General features: G+C 38.2%; 1 protein-coding gene across 1 annotated transcript in view; it reads right to left on the bottom strand.

The window, feature by feature from the left end:
- Nucleotides 1-4693: 4693 nt before the first annotated feature.
- The window catches only part of VEZT (vezatin, adherens junctions transmembrane protein), a 39962-nt gene continuing 22472 nt past the window's right edge, over nt 4694-22183 (bottom strand). The window contains exons 6-11 of the mRNA XM_010132397.1: nt 19574-19721; nt 16271-16602; nt 15451-15644; nt 10132-10232; nt 9087-9294; nt 4694-5262 (exon numbers count right to left, since the gene is read on the bottom strand). Of these exons, the coding sequence (XP_010130699.1) occupies nt 4694-5262; nt 9087-9294; nt 10132-10232; nt 15451-15644; nt 16271-16602; nt 19574-19721 (1552 nt within the window). The remainder of the gene's footprint in view (nt 5263-9086; nt 9295-10131; nt 10233-15450; nt 15645-16270; nt 16603-19573; nt 19722-22183) is intronic.

Here is a 22183-nt window from a genome sequence, read left to right as displayed (position 1 = left end):
GTTTAAAAAAGAAAATCAGAAAACATTACTGACAAATATAATTTGTAAAAGACTGAAATAAAGATGAGCACATACTGGCTTTAGGACTCGTAATAATTGACCAGATAGGAGATTGAACAAATTTATGGAAGGGAATTCCATCATGATGTGTTAAGCTGACAGCCACTACCTCTGGCTCAAGAAGACCCTGAGCCACAAATCGTTGGGGAGCAGCCTACACGTTCTCTACACGTTCACTACACGTTCTCCCTTTTCCCTTCTCTTCCCTCAGCAGCTGCTATTAGTCCCTCTTATAAACAAGACCCCAGAGTAGCCTAAGACTTTAGACTGACCAAGTGCCCAACTCATGCTCTGCCCGCTTCTTCAGATGAGACACTATGAAAACCTGTTAATTCTAAAGTGTAATTAGCCCTGGGAACTAGCCACTTGCAGAGCAACAACAGCCCTTCATTAAATACTTCAAAGAACAAGGACAGTTTAGTATACTTGACCCCTTGTTGCTTTAAAAAAAGAAAAAGAAAAAAAGGAATAGACTACAAGATTACGAAGTTCGGTGTGGGCCAACAACTCTACACACTGCATCTTTTAGACTTTTTTTTTTTACTACCAAAGAAATTAATAAGACAGTTGCAAATTCCGCACTTCAGACACACATAAAATTTCCAATACTGTGAACAGCTGGGTCGCACACAGATAGGTGTGCTCAGGCTGAAGTCTGAAACCTCCGTAAAACTGGCTACTCTATCAGATTTCATCTTGTATTTAGAAAGCCAAATGCAAGATTCAGTGATGTCTAGTAAGCCTCTTGTCGGAAGTAAACTGTCTCATTACTGCAACTGATAGCAGAAGCATTTGCTGGTCTTGCTTATAGTGGATACACACACATTTGAGACCACTTGAAAGAAGCTTGATTATCTCTAATTCTCAAAATTTGCTTCCATTACACCACTGTTTCATTTCTATCATGAAGACATAAGCTTAAAAAAAGGAACTAGTAATCTTATCACAGATCTTTGTCCCAGATTTAAGCCTTTACCCAGATCTTTTGTGGTAAAGTTAAGTGACACAAAAGATGTTGTGCTAGATTGCAATCCAACCTAAGAAGCAAAAAACCCCTCAAAAACCTAAGAAGTGTTTGCAGTGCCTTCCAGGTAGGATAGGAGAAGAGATTATTTAACCAGAGGTAATCACTTGTTTCTTTACAACTTCACAGAGCTGCTAATTGGAAATGGAATGGGCAAAATGCATTTATTGTCAGCTCCGCTCTTTGCAAAGAATTTTAGCTGCTGCCATCCTTTGGCATAACCCATTATTTAGTATGGATGTCCTGATTAACATGTTTCATGAAGTAACAAACCTTCAAGAAGTAAATGTTCTGTTCTCACAAAAAATTCTATCTAATGAGCCAAAGAACACAGGACAGCACTCAAGACCTCGACACGCTCAATATATTAACACAGCTCTTCAGTACCAATGCATTCTTCAGGGTATTCATACGTATTATTTTAAATGCAACAAAAAATTAGGATTGCCAAGAAATCTGTCAGGTTCTTGAAGGAATCTGCAGCATGTACACACGGTCCTTCTGAATGACATATGAGGAAATCTGGATTATAACAGACCATTACATGTAGATAGAACATGGTTATCAAATCAAAGGAAGCCATGTTTTGTGTGCTGTACACTGTTAGCCATATTTTTCTACAGGGGGAATATTAAATAAATCAAAATAAATGACCTGATGGCTGTTATATATAGACGAGATGAGAGGAAGAGAAAGCAAGTGAGCCCAGGCGCTCCTATGTTCAGTTTCTAAGACTGCATGAAGACCATGAAAGTCAGTTAAACTGCTTGCAGAACACCTGTTTGTTCAAAGCAGGATCAGAACTTGCTCCAAAAAGGCATCCTTTGACCATACTCATGGCTAATGTCAAGGCTGTACTTTCACACTACACCATCTTTGCCAAAAATGTGAATGCGAGCAAACCCAAGTCTCACGCCAGCAACACAGTATGTGCTGATCCAGCTGTTTGGAAGTGAATACTGTAAATTTCATCACTGCTATAAGAATGGTGAAAAGTAACCCCTAAAAAGGGTGGATCTTTGACCCAAGTGGACTCATGAGCTGGTTTATAACATGGCCTCAAAAACCCAGCTGATGGGTGAAAATGAACAACTCATGATGGATGAGGTTTCTTGGCCAGCTTCATCACCAAGACCGGTGTATTATAAAACTAGGTCCCAAGTGAGCTGCCAAAGCAGTTTCTCCAGGTTTTTTGATAAGGACTGCAGCAAAGGAATAAAGAGCTAGCAACTTTCATGAATGTGAGATCTGAAACCTATTGCAATGCAAAACACTCAGGCTACTACTGACTTTATCCAAAACTGTGAGGACAGTGACAATTTATATCCTAAATCTGATATTTTTTCCAGGTTGGTATCATAGCCATACACCTCATAAACTAAGATTTGGATCCCATGGGAAAAGTTCAGGAGTATCATTTCTCGGATATACAGCAACATCAGATCATGAAACGCTGGCGGATGAGTTAATGGAAAAATATTAACGGAACAATATATGTAGGCAGCCAGAACAATTAGCTAGGAACAAAAATCATCTGGGCACTTTGTGAACTCAAGGATTTCAAGTCAAGGATGAGGAAGACTTCTTTTTCAGAAGCATGGACAATACTTCAAGCACATTTCATCCAAAGCAGTGGTTGTAGACTTGATTAAAAAAAATTGCTTACCACAAAGAAAATAAAAGTGTTTCTGTAACCTTTAGAGGTTACAGAAGAATATATTCTACCACTAAGAGAAGGCTTAGCTTCTGCATACACTATGAGAAGCATCTTTTTTTTTCTTTTACAAGTTCCCCAAGACATCATCCATTCAGCTTCCAGACACTTACACAAAATTAAGGGCACAGGACACAGTGTCACTGGTTAATAAAGAATGGCAAAACATTCTCTTTCCCAAAATCTGTGGTGAGGGAGAAAACAGTCATTATATTGTGAAAGAACTGTGTAAGTCACATACTCCCTTCTCTATCAATTGATATTTACCTCTTTACACTTTGTGAAAAAGTCTACATATTTAATAGTGTTCATACAAAAGCACTAATAGAAGAGAGGGAGGTTGAAAGAAGACACTTGTTTTCTGACATATAGTCAGGAGTTCCACCCTAACCTGCTGATCTTCAGTAGCTTCCCCACTTCCCAAGACAGCATCCTAGGAGAGATACTGCTCCAAAACACTTGGATCTTAAAAACCCCTCTATGCTATAGAATCAGAAAGAGAGAGTAAATACCCTAAGTAACTGATAAGGTGTTTTGTGACTGGAAACGTATTCAGGTCCAAGTAGAGTATTCCATACAAGGAGGCAGCTCTGTCGCCATTAGAGACATAAGACCTCTTCTTCATTTTGTGTCAGAGGGCAAAAGGAAGAGAAGGCAGTGAAACCATTAACCAGCTCCTCTGTGAGGTGAGCATAAGTATGCTGCTCCTCATAAGACCACCATAGAGAAAAAAACAGCCCACGTAACCTCATACCAAACATCTGGACTTCAGTGTCAACTAATTTACAAGATACACCTTAGAAAACACACAATTCTTTACTCTCATGGATTCTTAATCACACAAGTTATAGCTGTGATCTAATGAAAAAATGAAAGAATATTAAAGAAAAGCAGGTATGCTGTTTAAACAAAATACTGTATGTTGTTAAGCACTCAGAAAATTCTGCTTTAAGAAAATTCCTTCAGGACATAAACAAAAATGTACACTTGATCATTATATCAAGTCAAACAATTATATTAAGGTTCTGTTTACAAAAGGTTAACAAATAATTAATAGCTGGTTTAATAAATAGGGATTTACTTCTCATCTATTATCAATCCAACAGATAGCTTCTAGCTGTCTACAGGACTCTCTACTGATGTGCTTATAACTGTTCCTAACACATACTACACATTTCTCTAATATGAATTACATCATCTAGAAATCATTTATTAACCCTTCATAAAATTCTAAATAAACCTTAATAAGAAGCATGACTAAATTTAATCTATTTCAGCCCCATACCCCAGGACACATCAAATACTAGCTCTTTCGAGTTTTTATTTAAATTTCTACATTTTAGTTGGGAGCCACATCACTAGCCGCAGAATCACAAATGTCTATGGTGGCTTAGCCAACGCGCTGCAGACACAAGAAGTGAAATGAAAGTGGTGGGGGAAGATCACGGGGAACAGCTGAGGTTCTTCCAAATGTCCTGGCTTTTTTTGTTGGAACAAACATTGATACTGTGATGACAGAATCAGAGAGCAAAAAACCAGTCTGTCACAATCCAAGACATTGTTTTTCCTTCTTTTTTAGGAAAAAGAAACCAAACCAAAACTCACAGTACATTATAATATGAATAAATAAAACAGAAAAACACAAAGGTAAATTCCAAAACCCACCACTAGGATTCCCAAAAGGCAACAGCCAACTATTTATTGGATGCAGCCTAAACTTCTCTTACCTGCAAATTTTCAATATATAAGTCCTATTTAGTGTGTCACACTTAGGGAACAAGATGTATTATACTTAGGTCTCTTCTTTTTCCATCCAATACTTTACTCTTCAAACCCCCACCTTATTTTTTTCCATCAAATTGCCTGCTGCTGGTTTAACAAAATTCAGCTCAGACTTACACTTTTCCTTCACTTTCAGAGTCTTTATCTTCATTCTTACAGTCCTCCACAAGGTATTCAATCTCCTGTGTCTTCTCTTCCTCCTCCTCCTCATCTCCAAAAGTCTCTTCTTGCATTGTAGTAAAAGTGAAAGACCTAGCAGCAACTTGTGCAGCCAGACCAGATGTGAAGTTTAAATCTGTTGATATGTGGAGTTGGGCCAGCCTATGCTTGATTTTTGAATGTAATGCATCCTTAGAGGGAGATTGTGAAACCTCTACTCCATCCATATTGCTTGGCTTGAGTTCTTCAACTTCCCCTTCATGCTGGTAACATGTTCTTCCTTCAGCCCCCACAGAAATACCTTCATCAGTAGTACTGTCTTTGTTTTTCTCCATCTCAGGATCTTCATACAAATATTCTGTCCTGCTTTTATCAGCTGCATTCGCTTTTGGATTAGAGTCTTTTTCTTCAGATTTATCACAACTTTGGCTGCAGTCCTGCTTTTCTCTATCTGAATTCATATGTGAATCCAAATTATTTAGTAGCTTCAGTGGTTCTACAGGAGACAAGGGTTTCACTGCAGCTTAAAAAGGGGGAAAAAATTAAATGATAACTAAAAGCAAGCTGCTATATTAAAATAATTTGTGTTTGAAAAGATGCAAGATTGTAAGTGTCAAAATGGCCTTAAAAAACCTCAAAAAACCAGAAACACAATCAAAACTTAAAATAAAACAGTGTTTTCTAATCATAATTCTGAAGTGAAATGTGAAAGCTACTTGTGGTAAACACTCCTTAAAATCTGTGATGTAAAGAGACAGCACGAAATTGATGATGTTTAAAACCAGCATCAAACACAGATGATGCATCCCATGTTAAAGTGAAACACAAGTAAAACTACTGCACTGTATACAGATTTGAACTGTCTTTGTTTTAAACGAGAGTTCACCTAATGCAATAAAGACAGCTGGTACATGAAAAAGACCTTACAGGCAGTATCTGATCTCGTACACCACAACATATAAATACAACACGTATTCATACAGCCAGGTAAGGTGTCCTCACAAATAAAGTGTGGTTTAATTTAGCCTTTCTTGAAGTTAGTAGCAGCAGTGAGTCCCATTGCCAGCAATGGGATGCTTGCCAAGAAGTCTCTCCTCTCAGTGTTAAGGGTTAGTATAACTCGGTACAATCACTTCTTGAAGAACGGACGTCTTTCTTTTTAAGAAAATGATATAATGTCCATTTCCAAGTAACAGATTCCCTAAACTGCCGTAGCTCCATTAGAGTAGCAGCACGAACATAAATGAGAGCGGCAACAGCAGATTCCCAAGTAGCATTTCCCTTTCTAATTCCATTCTGACTTTACCCCTGTAAGCAGAGATGAAAATAACTCTGGGAAATACACAGATTTTTCACTGGAAACAAACTTTATGGTATTAGGATTTTTCCATCACATCCTATTCAGTAATATTTACTTTAGCTAGCTACAGGCAGGAGCATCACTATGGTTGTCACATTGATAATTACTGTCATTAGAACAGTGAAAGACTGTGGCTTTGAATTTATATTGTATTCTTTGTTTTAAAACCTTATATACCAAAGGAGCACTGCACCAGACTCATGTCAGTTGTTAACAGGGTAGTTCTTCTCCATCTCGTAAAAAACGTGCTGCTGCTTATTTCTGCCCATTTGCTTGAAGAGGCAGGAATAAGCACCGCAATCGTATCATCTGGGAGCAAACTTGTTGCCTACTTCCTCCAAATACTTCCAAAGGCAAAATTTTTTGAAAAACAAAGAGATACTTCAGATTGGTAGCTGGTCAATTTGCTCAGTTGATTAGTTAATAAGCAAGGAGGAATTCATCAATTCTCAGAGTGCAGCTTTCCAAATCTGACAAACTGTTCTATGGACAGGGTGGGAGAAGGGGAATCAGCTGGGTGTAACACAGCCACTGAGACAACAAACTTTTTTGGAGGGAGAAGTTAGGGGAAAGGCTAGGAAGTTGTTTTACAATGTTGGCCAAATGAAAACAAAGCTGCTAACAACTCCACAGACCTCTTCAAAAGCTATTCAATTCTATTGGCTCAAAAGGATGCCAAAGGACCAGAAATATAAACTCACCTACACTCCCATAAACTACCTACTGCCCAGCTGGTAAGCAGTATTACCATGCTGCTGGGCGTAGGCAAAGTTGCTTTATAATCTGGTGCTCTGCTAAGATGTTTTTCTTCTGGAATCTAACCTATCCTCTCCAGTTGACTTCACACTGTATTCCATTTCAGCTTGGAGCTGACTTCTTTTGTGTGGAAACCCTCAGCAGCCTCTCTTTCTGTGAACCGGAAACTCTAACAAATCAAAACGGCTTGCTGGGTGCCTTGACTAACAGATTAAAGCCTTTGAATATTTCAAGGGCTTTTTTCACAATAATCACAAGTTAGGAGAACACAGGATTTCTGGAATACAATCATACTGTAAAAGCAGAATTTAAGAAGACTACGGACACGTATGGCATCATGGCCATCCACTAGCTTGGGCCAATGCAGACAAGAATATGAACCTTTCTGGGTTTAAATTTTCAAGATAAAGCAAGCCACAAATGTAGAAAGCACAGCACTCAAAAATGTTTCCTTAAGGAATGACTCATGTATAGGTAAATTAAAGTCTGCAGCAGTAATACGCCGAAGCCCATTTGTCATATTTAACTGACGTGTTTCTGACAAGAAATAATGAAGAAATTCCTTAAAAACCAGCAGAAGATGTTACATCTCCTGTCCATATCAGTCTTTCAGATTAGACATACAAAGTCTATGAGCCAAAAGGAGACAGTATTAATTACTTTAATGAACTGCCCCTATGTTTTCCAGTTTGTACAGGATGGAAGTAATCAATGATTAGTCCTAGGCAGCTGGACAAAATCCCACTTTTCTCCCTCCCCACCACTGAATCTAATCCTAAAACAATGTAATAGCTATACATGGAAAGAAAAGGAACAAACATGAGCCACAAAGGCTTTCAGGTGAACAGTTATTGAAGACTACAGGAGTCAGCTAACTCTTTCCAGCTATGGCCACAAATGGCCTGAGGATATACTGATGTGGACAGCTATCAGCTGCTCACCTAGATAAGGAAATAACCTATGCAACCTCTCCCGACAAGAACTCTTCCTGCAGCAGTCTCCAGATCTGTCAAGACTTGAAGTGGAGGCAGCATTCCTTCCTTCTCTCTTCAACAGGGAGGAAAGGAAGACTTGAAGAGATTTATGTGAAGAGTTGTGTGGTGTTGCATCTAACGCCAGAAGGTTAATACAGAAGTCTTACTCTTGAGCAGACTCTGATGCAATCTGATGTCTCAGGTTTTTTTAACTCAATTAGAAGTCAGTATAAATGGCCAAGTAGTTTCTTTTACCATAATTGTAATGAAATAGACATGAAGAAGAAAGTAGTGAAAACAGATATTTTTGTGGGTTTGATGTCAAAAGAAACAGTCTCATAAATAGTAGACACTGGCAGAGGCAAAACCCTTGGATACATTGCCAGAATTGGGGTTGTTTTTCATAACACAGAACATGAAATCTTTTAGAGGGCTTTTCTTAACCTGTCTTTGAGAGGAAGGAATGAAAATGAGAAAAGGAAGGGAAAAAGAAAAAGACAAACTACTGTCAATTTTAAAGATAATAAATCAAACAGCTCGAGCAGTTAAAGGAATCAAGGGGTATCCAGTCTTATTGCTGGAAGACAGACAGACTGTCTGGTTGAGGCAAGAGAAATTTTTATTTCCTGCCTTCAAGTGCAAGTGGACGGAGCCACCCAGCAGTCCTCAGTTAGTAAAGGTTAGTTTGGAAGATCTCTTCTTGTTAGGGTTTGGGTTTTGTGTGTTTGCTTTTTTTTTTTAAAAGCATATCCTGTATACTCTCTCATGGTAACAAAAGACAATCTTACTCTTTAATGAGCCTTTAGCATTCCAAAGTCTAGTTCTTCACTTCAATCTATATATTTTTATAAGTCTGGGACAACTTCTGACAGTTTCTTTAAATTTCTGAAAAGTTATTTATTTATGTACCTTGATTAAAATTCGTATTTACTGGAAAGCTATCAAAGAAAGTCAGTCCGGCTTGCATGTTTATAGCCTGACAGTTCTTTTTATGCTGTTTTAATATCTTGTGTGTTTAATATTTTAGTTCAATATTTTTAGAACCAAATTCCCATTTCTGTGAGTTCTTTTCAATATGCAGTAAAATGATTGCTACAAGTAATATAAAGAGATGGAATAGCAAACTAAGGCTACACAGCTCTATCAAAGATGCTACTATAGCTATGCACTGTTTGAATCCTAACACAGTCAGAAGTCGATGGCAAATAGACACCTATCCTTCCTTAGAAAGGAATTAATTTTCAAAGCAATGCTTACCATGGTCACTGAATAGCAGCTGTTTCCATTTCTGCCTTTCTATTTCTGAAGCTTTAAATCCCAGTACAGATTTCAATTCTTGTAACACCCTCTTAGATTCCTGTCTCTCTCGTTCTTGTCTCTCTCTTTCTTCTTGGGAAAAGCAGTAAAAATCTTCACTTTTGTATTCATTCTCTGTATCTGAATAATCAACATATGCTTCCAATTCCTAAAGAAAGAAAGAAAAAAAATTTTCATCTTCACTGTCAGTGTAGACTTTGTCCTACAATCTGATGCACAATCACGTGATCTCAACACAAGCCAACCACACAATAGGATGGAGCCCTCTTTGAGCACAGCCAGTGGATCTGACGCTGCTGTCAGTTATATTTGTATAATTTTGGAGCAAGTCCACTCATTGAAAGTTAACATTACTGCAGTCACCTAAGATATTCTTTCATACACAAGTATGATCTAATGATATATCTTGAAAATGGGAGCTGAGAATAGCAAACTCCTCCTCCAAATTTAACTGTATTGACTTATAACCATGAAAAAACAGAGCTCCATTTTTGTTATAACAGACAGACAGTAAAGTCATTAGCCCAGCTCTTTGATACAGAAAAAAATCTAGAGAGGATACATGTGGGTAGGCTTGGGAGAAGGCAAGGGAGGGACAGAGCAGAGCATGGGTGTTCAATCCACCTTCAGAATGCATCTGTCGCTCAGTTCTGAGATGGAGGAGGCCAGCCTCTCTTCAAGACAGCCCAACCATAACACAAACGTTCCCCAAACAACACAAAACTGAGTGTCACGGTCTGTTTTAGCTATCCAAAAATGCAGAGATTACTCAAACTGAAGACAGACTAGTTTGTTCTGGAGATTGTCATTTTTGCAGCTGTCAGTTTATCTAACAACATACAAGTAGGACCCTATTTTATACACCACCTTTTAGCAATTCACATTTTTTTCTATATTACTCTGACTCATGTTACTGCTCTCCTTTTGTCATTTATTTCTAATAATACATACGTAAGAATATATGATCTATATATATGAGCTATACCTGCTCTTCAGGGATTGGATCTTTGTTTTCTATGTATACGGCAGGCTGTGTAAATGGTACTGCAGTACGCTGTAGGTTGTCACAGGAAACTTCAAGCTTGCCTTTAGAGGGAAAGAAGAATAGGGATTAAAAAAACCAGAAAAACTGTTGAACAGAAAGAGAGTTGAGCGATGTTTTTGACTCATTCAGGCAAGGTCCAGGCATTTTGATCAGGCGGGACTGGTATACATACACACCCACCCAAAAAAAGGTGAGAAGGCTGGTTAGAATTCATTGAAACCGAGTTAGAGAGCACTTAAATAACTTTGCTATTTTGGCATAAGCCGGGTCTGATGAAACTCATCTTGAAATACCTCAACTAACAAATCTCAATTTTTTTTTTATAGATGTTGAAAACCTGCAGTGGCAAGAAAAATTGGTAAAATTAGAAAAAGAGACCAGGTGCCAAGTTTAACAAGAGAAGTAAAATAGTAAAGCTGTAGGTAAATTGGCATCAAATCATTTGAAAAGATTGGAAAATAAGCAAAATTTATGGGAATCTGTTTGGAAGATAGAGAGAAGACAGATGACAGCTAGTGTGGGTTTGTTGAGAATATTGTCAAACCATTCCAATTTCATTTTCCAATGCAGTAATAGGTGTTATGAACAGAAAGAAGCCAAAAATGTTCTGCATTTTGTTTTCAGTACGGCTTTTGATATAGTGTCATGACATACTTAAAGGCAAAACATGCCGGCCAGAAGTTGCTACTAGGTGCCTAGAACAGTCTCTTGGATAATTAGAGTGTATTTACCACCTTCAGACAGGAACAATGTATCGAGTGAGGATTTATCTCAAGTCCAATACTCTTGAACATTTCCAATGGATGAAAGAAAAGTGTTTCAGCTCATTAAATCTGCTGACATCAGGTTAATCTGCAAGGATACTGAAGGGCACAATTAAAATAAAAAATAATACTGGAAAATCAGAGATACAGCTCATGAAGAATTGGATTTCAGATATAGCTGTTTGGTGATAGCGGCTGCAAATTTTAGTGCTTTGGAATAGTCAAATGCACAAATAGGTGACAACTAAACGGCAATTAGTGACTACTAAGAAAAAGATGTGAGGAGCCTAGTAGTCAACTATACCTTGCTGCAAACAAAAGCCAAACTACATACTAGTAGTATGACTGTTAGACACATGAAATTACATTTCTGCTCTGGCACTGACCAGGCTGTGGATGGAGCATAATGCTTAGACTGGGGCTTCTTCATTCAATAGTGTTGCGGACCAACTAGAGGGAGTCCAGAGGAAAACAGTATAAATGATCAGAGGACTAAAGAAAGTCATAGAGAAGACAGAAAGCAACCTACTGTCTTCAAAGACATAAGAGCTATAAAGAGGAAATGGATTTCCACTGTGGGTGGATCAAAAATACTGCTTTTAAATTGCAGCAGAGATATCTATATTCAGTAATAACTTTCTACTGGTAATGGAGTTAAGTGCTGGAATAAATGCCTGGAAATATCGTAAATTGTCTCTAAAGAGAGGTTTTTAGGAACAGGTAAACAACATTTACTCACAAGCACTAATTTACCCTTGAGAAGGGAAATGGTCTAGATGACCTCACCAAGCTCCAACTATCCCTATTTTCGGTTTCCAGTCTATACACTGAACACATAAGGATGGTGTTCTGAAAGTAGGCAGTTCACAATAATGACAGTTTTAGTGGTGCTCAGTTACCTGTTTTGCAAACAAGGCAAGCATGTAATTCCCTAGCCTCCTGGGCTGAGCTAAGGATTTGACATTCCAGAAGTATTTACACGCACAGTTTCAATGAAAGGTGAACCATGTAGTGAAATTCAAAGTGGAAAATTTACACAAAATATTTATTTCCTAAATATCGAGCCCCCTTCTCCATTGCATAACTCTGCCGTGTAATAAAACCATTTTAATAATAATGACAGCAACAAGAGAAACATGCTCCTAAAAGCGTGAAGACAAATTTGGAAGAGTATATGGAAGTTTTGGATTAAAGGCTTACCTTCCCAAATCAGAGGAGTAAACCAGCTGCTCTAATATGTACAGACTGCTCTGTTTGCCAGCTATATGGGATGATGCCATTGCTAAGGATATGCTTCAAGATCAGGAATTCACAGTGTTTAACTAAAACTGTTGCTGCTGCTGCTGTAGTTCCTCTCCAGTGGATCACAGGACTGCAAGACTCAGGAGCTTGTCGCAGAATACTACAGCCATGCTCTTATAAATATCTAAAACAGTTGTATAGTTTTCAAAGACAGAGACAGTTTAAAAGGGAAAAGGATGGAATTTAAACAGTTTGAGGGATATTCTTTCAAAGATCATTAAAACAACACTGTAACTAGTCATAAAGCGTGTTCTGTTCCGTAAAATTAGCAGCAGATTCCTGCAGGCTTACATTGCCAAGGCCTTAAGTGGTAAACCGTTTTTATCAGTGATGAAAAAAAAAGGTGAAAGAATAAGGAGAAGATGGCTGAAAGTCTAGAATCAGCTCATGCTGGAAATGAACAAAGAACTACATGTAGATCAATGATAGACAAGTCTGTCGTTGCCCCATGAATTTCAGTAGAAGTGGATTTCCCCCCAAAGTGCTGAAGCCCCATTTGTTCTCAGGCTCTGTCCTGCATCTGACAGGATCAGTGACTAGTGGCACTAGTTCTAGACATACACCAAGTCCTGTAAAGAAAGAAGCCAAACAGCATTCACTAAAGTAATCATATAGTATAATATAGGCTAGTATCACCACCTATGGAAGGCTGATGGGAGTGTATAAATGTTCAACCAATTAGACTTCAAGGCTTTGCTTTGGCAGAGTTTGACACAACGAACTATTTAAGGTAGCTGCAAGAAACCTGCTGCTTTGACACAATTATTTAGGGCAAGAAGCACGCAGTGCTTGCTGAAGCAGACTCATCTGTTTGTACAGACAACAACTAATGATATGCAAAACTGCTCTGAAAGTAAGTGACAGATGTTAGGATGACACAAGTAGGATAGTCCACAGTTCAAAACAGCTCCTTAGTGGTTGGAAACTTGCAACTCCTGGTTCAACAATAGCATTCTGATTCTGGATGGACCCATGAGTTCTCAGGTTTTTTCTTTCTGCAGAGCAACAAGGGCCCTTTGAGCTGCAACTGATGAGCCGATTTCTATTTCTCAAGGAAGGAAATTCTGCCATGCTGAGAACAGTAGGAACCAATATTTTTGCTCAGTATTTAAATATGGTAAGAACGAAACTCAAGCAAACGGTAAATTTAAATACTGGATACATTTTGTATTTATAGATGAAGAAGCAAGAAGGACTTCCTAATCATAATTATGAGATACTGCTAAAAATATTTAACAAATACATACAGTTTTTATGTAACTAAATATTTCCTCCCACACTGGGTCTAAGCCATCAGAAACAGCTCTCTCTTGAAGAGTGTTCAAAACATAGCTGACACTGAAAATGGTATTCCCACTGCTCCGCTGGCTGAACTAGTTAGCTGAACCAAACATCAGTTGCAGCAAAGGTATCCACTGGGCATCCACTTAGACAAAATGTTCTACTACCATGGGGTTCTTGCTACAGCTCTTGTCAAAAGATTCTCTTGGTTTTGGATAATCGTGCATAAGATGAAAGAAAGATGTGCTTAGCTGCTCTATTATTTCAGCATGAAGGGATCTTCTTCCAAAGAGCTTACAGGAAGCATTGGGGGAAAAAACAAGATGATTTAATGAATTAATTCATGTAATCATGACTGACAGGCCAGCTGTGAAGACTTGTAGAAAGACAGCAGAAGAATTAAGAGTTGATTTCATGCACAGCTTGAAAAGGTCAACTCATAGAAGCTGGACTGCTTAGAATTATATTAGGGAAGGCAAATGTAGTCAGATAAAAATAGTTTTCAATGACCAACATAATATAGAAAGTAGCTCCTGTGGAGTAATTCAGTAAACTTGTTGCAAAACGGAGATTCCACCGCAGCACATTTCCAGGAAAGTCACTAGGCAAAAGTGAAAGTGAATTTTTAAAATATTTTTTTATTTCCCACACAATCTCTGCCTTCTAGACCACACTCTAGGTTATTTTTGTACCGAGCTTTAAAAGGAAGCAAGTTATAATAAAAATGTCTGCTTTAAGTAAAAATAAAGCTAAAATAACTAAAAATACTATGGTGTGCGGTCTAGAAAGAACATTTAAGGAAAGAGAAAAAAAAAAAAACGACCAGTGGAACAGCTGTTTGTGGAGGGCATCAATATCCTATACATCTAATATCGTATCATACGTTGTTTTATGCATCACTGAGAAGGAAGTGGTAAGACTAGACTATCAGGCAAAGGACACACAAACTTGGTTGTACCATGTCTGGACCTGCAGAGCCTGCATTAGGCCTCCCAGTGCTCCCAGTTTTGATGTAAGCATGAACAAGGTAAGCTTGCATGTCTCTAGGCCCACAGCAATGTTCACCCATCTACTGGATATCCCACCCACACATCAGTAAGAGCATAGCTCACTAAAATTTTGGATTTCTGTAGGTAACTTGCTGATACCCCAAGTCAAAGTTTTCCTAATACAGTCTCCATTATCAGCATTTTTCAGTTGCTGGGCTGTGTCTTCCTAGGGACAATAAAAAAGCTCCTGGAAAAAAGAAGGTTTAGAAATAGTCGGTTCAACTCCATGTCAGTAGAGTTCACTTCTGTTGTTTAAACTAGTTGTGATTCACATTGGGCATGGGCAGTACAGGTCACTAAGGAGAGCGATGTAAGGCAAAATGTTGGGATATGCTGCTCAGTATGGCTTTTAAGCACTCAGAGAGACTGAGCTAATTTTCTGTGAGAGCAGGTAAATGGGTATTCTATGCCCAATACATCCTCTAAAATTTAGAATGTTCCAGGAAATGTCATTGTCGAGAAAGTTTCAATGCCACGCCATTGTCATTTCAATCAACTATGTAATTTTTATGCAGTAAATACATGAAAATTTAAGGCACAATTCATCAAAATCCTACCCCTCAAAATCCTCACCAATCAAAGGCAAAAAGTCACTATTGGTCTACACCTGGAAATGTAATAATTTCAATCCACAAGTTTAATAGACTGAGTTAACAGGTTTATATTTTTTTGCCGAAACAAAAGCTTCAAGGTCATCATAATAAAAAAGTCTGACATTTGACACAGTTTTTCAAAGTGTATGGTTGTAAGACCTTCTTCAGCTAAAATTCTGATACACGTCTTGAAAGCTGTCTTTGATCCATTAGAGCATTCCATCTCTAAAGTGTATCCTATTAGTTGCTAAATTAATCTCTTACATTTACCTTTTTTATTTGGGTTTCTTCCACTCATTTTTTCCACCTGAGAAATGGCTTCTTCCCAGCAGCTGTTGCTTGCCTGGATATGAGGCTGAATAAACTTCAGCTTTTGTTCCAGAACCTGATGGGCTTCTGTTGTCAACTCCGGTGCCTCCTTAGGGCTTACGAGTTTTTCAAGTTCATCCTCAAGAATTATTACCCTAAGTGATGAACAGAAATATTTAATAATAGTTTGACTTCACCATTCCTTCAAGTACTTAATTTAATGTCCTGGTATTTTCTTCAAGTTTTAAGAATCTAACTCAGACAACTTCTCACAGATGCATCAAAATTTTAGAAATCTCCACATCAAGATACAATGCTCACCTGCATTCATTCTAGAAATTCTTATCTGTAACATTAAAGGAGAAGGACAGTTTCAACTATTTCACCAAAGCAGTGACGCATCTTTAAAAATATGTACTAGGTAGTTACTATGAGCTGAACTTACTTACAAAGCATTTGGTATGTTGCAAAATCAATGCACGATAAATATGTTTTCAGATTTTTTCAAGGGAGTGACAAAAGTGAGGCAAGATCTTAATGCACTGTTTAGCACTGAATTTTCACCAGATACTTAAAAGAACAACCAGGAAACAGTATCAAATTCCATACTGAACTCAGGATCTTTGACTCCATGCCATGTGAAGATATTCCTGTGATTGCAATCACTATACACACACGCCTTTTTTGGTTTTAATCTGGGATACAGACTGACAACCCAAAGAACCAAAATCTGAAGCCTTCTTCCTACAGGCACATTCTCTTACTTCATGCGTAAACTTACTCATTGAGCAGTGCCTTGAGATGAAGCTGTAAGCTGCGTACTGCTGTCTGAAGACTGTTAAGCTCTCTTGACTTCTGCTTTGTTCTGGCTGGCCGTTCGAAACCTGCCTGATGCTGAGTTTCAAAGTACCGATAAAATTCATAGCTTCGCTTAAGCTCCTCTAAGCAGGCAGCATGTGTATGAGGTAGGCCTTGAGTCACATCAGACAAGATATGATGAGGCAGCCGTTCGGGGGATACCAAGGGCTTGGGAGATGCGTTGGCTGGAGAGAGGAGCAGCACCAGCCTCCTGAAGAATTCTGAACTCTGCCCTACCCAGAGCTGAAAGAGGACCTGCAAAACAGGGTAGGGTTAGCTCTGTGCACCTGGGAAGACAGCCAGCCTCCAAAGTAAACGTACAGATACACCACAGGAAACCATTCCTTGGCCAGCAACAGGAAATTTGAAAAAAATGCGAAAATCCGCTGAATGTTTTTGAAGGGTATTCTGGACCACATGAGGTTCAGATCTTGTGAATCTTAGGTGACTGTTAATTCTTCGATGAAGGATATTATATGCAGTTATGCTCAGAAGGTTGTCAGAGGCCTAAAAACTCATATTCTCATCAGGCAGTTTCATTATTTGCTATAATCTCCAAACACCCTCCAGCTCCCAAAGGGCTGCCAAAATTCCAGTGGCAGCAAAGACATTTTTTCCTTTATAATATCAAGCTATCGTTTCTATGATCTACTAACTACTGCACTGCCCCACACCCAAACTTGAAACACAAGTCTAATTACACCGTACTTCAAACAAAAAACATTCCACGTCTGAAAAAAGCTGAGCTGCTAACTTAACACTTTTTTTCAGCCAAGGTGAGAAATGTGACCAATGCCACTAAGGAGGGAAAGGCTTGGAAGAAATGAATTGATTGACAATGTTGTACATGGTACAAAAGAGGTCAGTCCATCTGGGAGCAAGGAAACCCACAATTTCAATTTCTTGAGAACTTCCACTTCCAAGGAAATGAAAAGAACTGTTGTCCTAAGTTTGGAGAAGGCTGTTGGCTCAGTAGACATGACAGAACAGTAGCATCTTAAATCTCTAAAGTGAAAAGGAAAGGAACACTTTTCTCTGCAACTCTGGCTCTTACTAAAAGAGATCAACTGTAGGTGATGATGAGGTGTAGTCTGTAGTCTATGGACAAGCAGCAGTTTTTTCCAGTGTGCAAACAATCAAGAACAAAACATTCAGAACAGTAACACAAAAATTTAAATGCCTTCATATAGATGTGACCTGATATACCTCAAGGGTATATCAAAATTAGTTGGATGCAAACTGATAAAATATTCCAAAAGAAAAAGAAAAAAATTCTCAATTTACAGAAGATGGTCATGAGAAGAAAGAACACAGATTGATACAAAATTAATTTGGGGCACACGTGCAAGACCATGATTTGGCTGGGTGCTAAAATAAAAAGCAAACAAATGGGCAGCAATCACCCAAGTGTCCCTGAAGGTGTGCTGCCCTGTCAAAAAGCTCATGCTACAATAAGCACAAAAGAAGACCAATCCTTTCCACTAGACATAAGGCAAAAGCAGTGAAAAAGCAGCACATATAAGTAGTGGACTTCAGCAATTGATAGTAATGATTCAAAACCTACCTGAAAAAAGGCACAATGAAGAGAAAAGAAAATTCCAGATATATTTAGGGTTGCAAATAGCTTGCTCTGCCAAAGAGTTCTGATGATTTTTGCTGACACTTAAACTTCACCCAAAACATCCAACTGGCTCTCCTCAGCTTGAATTGGTATTTTTTCTTATGCCAGAAATTTTCACCCTTTAAATTGGGTTAGTTCAAGGACGAGGGAGCCAAAAGACACAGGCTACATTTGTCGTATGGCCTACACATGGGCTTGAATGAAAATTAAAACATTAACCAAATCTGGGTACACGTCTCTATTCTACCTGCATTTTAACATAAAGACAAGTTTTCGCAAAGAAAAGAAAAAAAAAAGAAAAGAAGAGGACTGCACCTAAATCCGGGGCTTACAACACAAATATGACCCAAGGTTATCAAAGTATATGTATTTTATTACCTACGCAGGAATCTGCTTAGGACTGATCTATGTTAATTTACCTGGTTCAGCTACACTACCTCCCGTCTACCTCACTGTCTGTTATGAGTTAAGTAAACTGCAACTTAGTAGTTTTGAGCTTAACTGTACCCTGAAAGCATCCCAACCAGTTTAACTAAAAGAGATTTCAGTTAAATTACTGCAAATTGCAGGTAAACAGAGACTTAGCTTACAAGTTTGGGCACCTCCGGTTCCTTGTGCTTAAAAACAAATGGGTAAATAAGTGGTCTTGCATAACTGCAATTAGAACTTCAGCTAATGAAAAGGCAAAAAAAAAAAACAAAACTACCCCCCAAAGCTTACATCTGATGTAGCTCTCAGCTTACAACTAATTAGACAAAGCCTTAAAGCTTAGCAGTCACTAACAGTGGTAACATTTACTGTCAGAACAAAAGAAGTCAAGGTCTAGGAATTAAGTGAATAAATTGCAACAGGAGCCAATCCCATAGAAACACTTAAGTCACATAATAATGAAATTTTCCATTTAAAAAAGTGTTAAAAGGGAACTGCCTCAGTAGAGTGTGGAAGGCTTGCATTCAAATTAGATCTTCTTTCCAATCGCAAACATTGACTCATGCCAATTAAAAATACCTAATATCTCAAAACAAAGAGGCTGTTGTGTGGTTGTCATTCTGTTCAGTTAAAGGTTTTTCAAAGATCAAAGAACCACACCAGCTCACAGCAGCAGGGGTCTAAGCTTATGATTTCTACTCGCCAGTGTAACTAAATGTAGCTATTCCCTTTGGCAATTACAACTAATTTACATCTTCCAATATCTCTTTTTCATTCAAGTCAGGAGATTAGCTAAAAAAAAAAAAAAAATAAAAAAAAAGTACATACAAATCTGGAAATTATTTTATTCAGCAAAGGATCAAGTGAACTCAGAACAAAAAATAATATTTAAGAAGGAGATTGATCAAGATGTTGAAAAACACTGACCTGAATTTACGTGATTTGCAGAAAAAATCCCAATGTTATATTATGCAGCTTCTCTTCAACTACATGCAAAAAGAAATTACCTAAATGCCAATTAATGTAGAAATACGTGATATGAAACTCATTACATCTTCCCCTCAGCTGCCTGTGGTTATCACAGGCTAGCACGTACAAGCCACAGGGCTTCACCACAACTGAAAGAGATTTTCACCAGGAGCCTGTGTGGATGTGGATGTGATGTGTATGTCTTACCTTCAGCGCAGGCAAGCTAAAGCCATCAGTCAGATTGTGTGCCTCCTCTTCAGAGACCTGCTCTTCACTCAGCCCCAGCCCCAGCTCCTTAAAGGGGACTACACAGATGTAGCTGGTCACATTGTCACTCTCGGAGTTCAGAGGGTAGGTTTAGCTGGAGTTAAGGTGCTTAACAAAGCAACTTTTGCATTAAACACACAGAAAAGGAAAGAACACCTAATGAGCTTTCTTATTTCCGGCAATTTCTATGAAAGCACATACATTCCACCCAAATCCACCTGAACCCTGTTTAATTGAACATTTTGAAACCCTTATTCAGAGAACAAGTTTTAAAGGCTCTTAGAAAGATGAGCGATAAGACACTGACAAAACACCTATGTCTAAATACAAACATATAACAAATGAAACATTGATGAAAAATCCCTGCATCCCTTTCAAGTGAGGAGAATATCTTATCTTTAAGTTTCCAGGAAGTAGCTCATGTCAATCTTAAACCAAAAATCTTCTATTTAACAGAAGAAAGAGGAGAACAATTGTGCAATCTTAAGTTTCAACGGTAGCCTATGTTATGGACTGAACTCAGGATGATGGGAATTCTCTGCGAGCTCTCTCTGTGGAGAGACTCAGAGGAGCTCAGAGATCTCTACAATGACTGCTCTTCGACATATCAGATAGTAGCATGAAGAACAGGAGCTCCCTGATTGTCATACTATTAATTTTACTGATTACATCGCTGTAAAGCCACCATGATCTTGGCAGGAACAGCAGCGAACTGTTATCTATCAACACCATCTAGCACATTTAAATTCTGAGTAGGAAAATATACATTTCCAGTCCTCAGAAATGCTTAAAAAGTAGGAAGCAAGAACAATATAACTGATACCAGAAGACAGAGAAAAATAATCCAGCGACTAGGCAGCATTTATTTTAAAATAGCACAATTTTAGGCTAAACTCATGCTGTGGAAGTGCGAGGAGGAACAGTTCAAGATTTCTGCCCATTTTGGATAGTAACCCAGTCATGAAATAGTAAAATTTGCTTTAAAACAGAAAGTTAGAACTTACTGTCATAAGCATGTTTGTTCCACAAGGGGAAAAAACCCCCAAAATATTTGTAAAGCATTCATGAAAATAAGGCCTTAATTTAAACTATGTGGGTTTTTTTTTCATTTATATTTGGATTTATTTACAAACAGAATGCTCTCATCTTTTGGAGCACATAAAGCCAGTTAGAACCACTTGCCTCTTGTCCAGCTAATATGTTTTCTGGGGAAGCTACAATTTCCACCTGCTTTCACTCCCAAATTTTACACATGCTAAATTCTCATGGGTTTGAACTTCTAAAAGTGATTTGCTCAAGAAAATTTTTACCACTTGGGTGGAAGAATATTGCATTAAAAAAATAAATATTCCATGTCCCAGAAAACAGCAATGCTAAGTGTCCAGGCTTTAAACAAATTTCTCCCCAAAGTCCAGGAAGAAAAAAGCTTCTTAAGCATTCAGACAAAAACGTGCAATGCAAATTACTTAGGAACAGAATATTATTGTTGCCATCAGCAGCTGCCTCACATAAACGGTGCCTATTCTAATTTAACCTGACAGCATGCCCAGCAGATGGAGCACATCGCATGAGGATGGCAACTCCAGCAGAGATCAAAAAGTCAGGACCAGTTATCTCTGAGATTAATTATATTCTTTGTTAATCTTTTCCTACAACATTGCCAACAGCAGGAACACCATAAAAAGCAGTTTGGACATGTGAATTTCTAAGTCATGCAAAAAAGTGTTTCTAGGGAACTTCTGAAACGTGTGGTTTGACCAAAGGACACACTTACTGACGTTATGTCTCAGCTAGAGATTTGCAATGGACTCCTGCACCTTCTGCCTTGCCCTCGCTCTGTTGTAGCCCTCCCACTCCCATTTCTGTGTAATAGATGAAAGGAACTGGTCCCATGCCACCATTAGCTTCCCAAGGACTAAACCTATAGAAAGTTTAGGTACATACAGACAAACATATACACAAACACAATTCCCTTATGTGCTTTGCTCTAAAACAAAGGTATTTTTAATGCTAATGTTTTCTATTAAAGCCCAAATACAGTAACTAACCTTAGGTTAGTTCTATTGTTCTATATCTTAGTGAAAATATTTCAATTATCTGTTTAACTTACATTCCATATTAGCCTGGAAGAAGACAAAGCTACCTGATAATAAACCATCAAATGCAGAAAAAAATACCTGTACAGTGAATGCCTAACCTCTGTCAGAACACCAATCTTATTTACCTCTAGAAAAGCATGAACACTAATGTACCATGTATGTAACAATTTAATATTCATACTTTGCTCTTCAAAAGCACATTCCCAACTGAAGATCTAAGAGGAGGGCCTCAGAATACTCCTGAGAAATTTAAGTTGCTCTTCTATAAAATTCTCACTTACCCACCAGGCAGGAAAGGATGAGCTAAGCAAGTGACGAACTGGCTGGTCAAGGAAGAAACATCGCACTGAAAAATGCCCAAGTATATTTACTCAGACTTTCCAGCTTCCAATATCTAATTTAGGCTTTTATGACCTGAAGAGGGTACTATTTTCTCGCGTGAGCTTACTCT

Source organism: Buceros rhinoceros, unplaced genomic scaffold (genome assembly GCF_000710305.1).
Source record: "Buceros rhinoceros silvestris isolate BGI_N320 unplaced genomic scaffold, ASM71030v1 scaffold10063, whole genome shotgun sequence".
In the NCBI taxonomy this organism is placed as follows: domain Eukaryota; kingdom Metazoa; phylum Chordata; class Aves; order Bucerotiformes; family Bucerotidae; genus Buceros; species Buceros rhinoceros.
Note: the sequence above shows the minus strand (reverse complement) of the source record. Positions and strands in the feature narration are given on the sequence as shown.